The 5,082-nt window shown below is 36.4% G+C and overlaps 1 protein-coding gene across 2 annotated transcripts in view; it reads left to right on the top strand.

Moving 5' to 3' along the window:
* LOC106868663 (40S ribosomal protein S27-like) overlaps positions 1–5,082 on the top strand; it is a 10,189-nt gene continuing 5,107 nt past the window's right edge. The window contains exon 1 of one of the 2 annotated variants that reach the window (XM_014914040.1): positions 1–71. In XM_014914040.1, coding sequence (XP_014769526.1) covers positions 66–71 — 6 coding nt within the window. In that variant the 5' untranslated portion in view covers positions 1–65. Of the gene's footprint in view, positions 72–134; positions 231–5,082 lie in introns of those variants that run through there. The other variant, XM_052974358.1, reaches the window with a different exon arrangement.

Raw genomic sequence — 5,082 nt, 5'->3', positions numbered from 1 at the left:
ACACGTACTACAGCAGTCCAATTTCATCTTATCCAACTTGGTTATTTGCTTGCGAAGTATAAACCATGCCGGTTAGATTCACATTTTTTAAAAGTCTAATTATCAATATTTTACCCTCCCAAATACCTTTAAATTGTGCATACTTTTATATGTTTGCATACTTCTGGTCTTTCGACGATAATAATTCCGATGTGAAAACTTGCCTCGATCAGCCATGTGTTGGTTGGCATGTGCGTGTTTAATTAATATTTTAGAAGCATTTTATAATGTGTATATGTATATATAGTGTGATCGTTATTTAGGAAATATATTGCTAAACTGGAGTTCGTAAAAGTTTTCCAATATATTTTTCATAACTAATTGAATTTTAGTTATATTTTTTTTGTTTGGTAAAACATTTTGTTGGAAAGACCGTAAATATTTTAGTGATTTTCTTATTTTTACATTTTTATTTTATTATTAGAGACGAAATAGAGAATATCTTTGATTATTAGCTATATAGATTTTGATTATTAACTACGCACGCACACACACATGTTATCAGTTCATTATTTTTGTTAAAATTTATAATTAAAAATCGTAGTGGGTACAGTAAGTCTAAAAAAAAAAAAAGAGCACTGGAAAAGTATGAGAAATAGAAAATATATTTTGCTTTACTTAATTAACTGGCATTTTATGATAGTTATTTCGAAAGAACGCCTTATTACTATTACTATTATTATAAGACAATTTCTTGGAAAGACCATAAATATTTTTGTCCTTTGTTATTTATTTTATATTTATATATATATTTTTAGATGTTGAAACGAAATCGAGTATATCTTTGATAAATTAATTGTGGTAATGTTTCGCCATATGTTTTTTCCACTTTATCCCACGTGTTTGCTTTTCTCTTGAAATCTATATTCTTTTCTTTTCTCTCTTCAAAATGTCTGTGCAGCATGTCTAAATTATTCTCTGTTGCTTTCAGTAAGAAGTAAAAGCAAATTTTTTTTTACTACATTACACCACGATCATAAAAATGATATGAGGACAATATGAAAACGTTTTTTTAAAAATTTTCGTTATGTTTGTTAATGGTGCTCTCTGACGATTACTTAGTTCATTAGTGCATCGCGGACCTATATGTCTGTATAAAAAGATGCGTATGGGGGCCTTATTTCGTGTAAATAGATGGGTTGTGTTGCAGAAGACATCCAACAGCAAATAATGTAGGTTGATAAAATAGTTTTTGTTTTCGCGTAAATTGAGGAGTATTTTTGTTACACGAGGGTACCTATATACCTGGTTACTCGATCTACTCGGAAAGCAATCACATACCCTCAAATCGCATCCGCTCTTTTGAAAAGGACACGTAGGACAATGTGGCCCTAAGTAACTGTATATAGAGAAAATAAGGGATAGTGGCGATGGTTGGAATGCCATTGATCATGGGTCTGTGCCAACACAGAGCAAACCTTGGGCTAAACGAGAACTACATCCAGAGTAAAAGAAATCATGTCAAAATGCCACGAGACGTTATAAGTGGTCTCTATAATAGAATTTATTATATGGATGAATTTATACATACACTGAAGAACTGCCCAGGTCCCATGTCTGTTTTGGCATGGTTTCTACGGCTGGGTGTCTTTCCTAACGCCAACCACTTAACAGAGTGTACTGGGTGCTTTTACACAGCACTGGCACGGGTGCGTTTACGTGGCACCAGCATTCGCGAGCTCGCAAGATTAGCTGGAGAGGGATGTAGAGGACAAGCACAAGAGTCTTGGAGTCCTGTCAGCGTCTCTGAGTCCCAACATCTGTAGATCTTTTCTCACCACTTCGTCCCACGTCTTCCTGGGTCTACACCTTCTACACATTCCCTCCATAATGAGAGACCAGCATCTCTTGATGCAACTATCTTCGTTCATACACATTACATGACCATACCAGTGCAGTCTTCTCTCTTGAACACTAATTCTTATGGAGGAAAGGTTTGTACTCAAAACTGGTGAGATTGATGCTGTTAGTATTTCGTTTAAACTGCTGCAAATCAATACATGAAGAAATAGACGTGAGCAGGGAAGAGGTTCCAGTGCTAAGTGTTGTTCTGGGTAGGAATGACTGGAAATGGTGGTTCAAAAGCCTTAATGTTAAGCACAAGGGAAACAAGTTGTGGAGTTCTTGAGTGTGAAGTTGGTGTAAGGCCAGCCAGGTCTAAGGAACAGAAGTTGTTATGGTAGTAATAGAAAAAAAAAAAACAGTTGACAGCATGCTTACAGGCCATGGGCTGAGGCATATCATCTGGAAGTGATTTAATGTCAGTCAATTGAATGGCCCTTCCCTGGTTGTAGCCCAGGATATCTGTTTTGCAGCACCACCATGCATTCTAGATCTCCATTGAGAGTCACTTGAACTTTGTAGAGTATCAGTAATTGTTGAGGGTTGAAATATTTTCTGGCCCTGAAGGAAAAAGCCATTGTTTAGAATGCAATCTTAGCTGCGTTAAGGATGTGCTTTTGCTAGGAGAGATCCTTGATGACAATGAGGCCTGGCATTTGGAATTACCTTTGGGGCTATTGCTGAGTGCCACTCATTCTGAGGAGTGGGATGGGGATAGTATTTTCTTAATGCGAGTAGTGCTTAAACTCTTTTCTTATTGATGAGACAAGATTGACACGGTCCACTGGTGGATATTCTCAAGATCTCCATTTATGGAATCAATGCAGGTTTGATGTGTTTAGGTTTACTCTAAGCTAAGAAAGTCTATATCTGCAATTGTTTCACTTGAAAGGGAACATTGGTGGTACATGTCTTGGCTCAAACCCAAATTGCATCTTAGTTAAGCTAATTCTCTTCCTAATCAGTTGAGCTTTAGGTATTCTGTTTTTTTTTTAAACCTGGCCCATTAATTTAGTATCTCTGTAGTTGTATCTTTCTTGAGCATCAGCTTTGCCATTGTTGGCAAAGAATTCACTCAAGGATAACTATATCTCTGTGCCACTCATGAAGTATGACACCTCTCTGTGTTACTGGTTTGACTGTGATTAGTGCATATCTTACTGTGCTAGATATTTTCAGTATCTGATCATATCTCTTCTTTCCATGAGGAATTCCAAGAGCCTTAATCTTTTTCATTACTTGTACTACATAAATGGCCTCTATGTACACCTGCTGCACAGGTCCATTAAAGATATATTAGGTAACATCATGATGAGGTCACTCATTAATTACCGAAATAGTCAGTTGAAGAACCTTGGGGAAATGGTTCTTTTGCTCGTCTATCAGTCCTTAACCCTTTTGTTACCATATTTATTTTGAGATGCTCTGTGTTTCTTTCCATTATTTTAAGTATAACAAAGAATTTAGTAAAATAAATCATTAAGCACATATTAGGAACATAAATTGTAACTAAGGTTTGGTGAAAGATTTTAATTCAAAACTTATGAGAACAAAACATTTGTACTACAGAACCAGAGCCGGTTTCAGCCGGGTTGGTAACGAAAGGGTTAAGGTGCATATGATTGCATCACTATTGTGCCACACTGTCTAAGATTAGTTTAAACTTAATTATTTTCTCACATACTCTTACTAACTCAATTACTTTACCCATTTCTTTTCTAACTTAGAAGCATTTGTTATATGTGAGGAGTCTGGCTAAGGCCCCCCCCCTCCATCTTATCTCTTGCACACAACATCTACTTCTTACTCTAGCATGTCTGTAATCTCTCTAGTCTTACTTTCTGTTGTGTCAACATTAATAGTGGAAGCTCTGAGGTTTAGTACCTGATAAAATGGTCCTGTAGGCCATGTCCAGGCTGTTTGTTGCTTACTAGACTGAGAGATTATTACTTCGCTTGGAAACAAGTAGTGTTGGCAACAGGAAGATATCTGGTTATAAAAAAGTCTGCTCCAATCTGTTCTCATGTGATCCATGAAAGCATAGGAAAGTAGATGTTAAAATGATGATGAATAGAGAGGGGGGGGGGATAGTCTGTACTGTATCTAGTTCAATGGTTCACAAACCATTTTTTACAAATGGATTCCTTTGATTCCTATTTTACTTGGGTGGACTCTCATAGCCTTTCCATGTTTAAAAATATCATCCTATATTTTTAGAATTAGATATTTGGAATTGTATTAAAAAAAAAAAAACAATTGTTAAAAAATTTGGTGCATTGTAAAAGTATAACCAATTTATTGTGCATAAATTTTAACAAATGGACCCTGGTAGAGAACCACCGATTCCAGTAGCAGTTGTCCTATCATTTTGTATTCAGAGACTACCTCATTGTGCAATGTATCCTTCCTTCGAAGACAATTGGGGTGTGAATTGAGTGATATTTTGTTACCATTTCTAGTAGGTCAAGCGACCACATAGAGGCTCCTTTCTTGTTTAGCCCGAAGTGAGCTTAAACCATTAGCCCTAAGATTAAAAACAGTGTACACTCCTATATTGTCCAATATCTTCTTTAGTGAGGAGACTTGGCTGCTATTTCTAGCATGCCAAGGAACCATGTAGTGGCTCCACGTTTGTTTATGTACTATCAAGTTACTCTCTATGGTATCAAGTTTGTCAATAATTATGTTTACATTTATTTATCTACCAGGCGTCTAGATACTAAATATAAATATGAACGTGTGTGTGTTTGTATACAAAGCAGTTTGCTATATATTGTCCAAAAGGCAGTTGCATGTGTATGTAAATTACAACCCTGTGTGTGTGTGTGTGTGCGTGCGCGCGCGCTTAAACAAGTCTGAACATGTCTTTGAGGTTTGTTTGTTACGATAGTTACTCTAATTCAGTGAGTAGTTGTTTCTGCTGTAACCTAAATACAGAGTAATTCATTCACTTACTCTTTTAATTGTTTCAGTCATTTGACTGTGGCCATGCTGGAGCACCGCCTTTAGTCGAGCAAATCGACCCCAGGACTTATTCTTTGTAAGCCTAGTACTTATTCTATCGGTCTCTTTTGCCGAACCGCTAAGTTACGGGGTCGTAAACACACCAGCATCGGTTGTCAAGCGAAGTTGGGGGGGACAAACACAGACACACAAACATACACATACATATATATATATATATATATATATATATATATA

The sequence above is a fragment of the Octopus bimaculoides genome, chromosome 18, assembly GCF_001194135.2.
Source record: "Octopus bimaculoides isolate UCB-OBI-ISO-001 chromosome 18, ASM119413v2, whole genome shotgun sequence".
NCBI lineage: Eukaryota > Metazoa > Mollusca > Cephalopoda > Octopoda > Octopodidae > Octopus > Octopus bimaculoides.
This window is presented reverse-complemented; position numbering and strand designations above follow the sequence as displayed.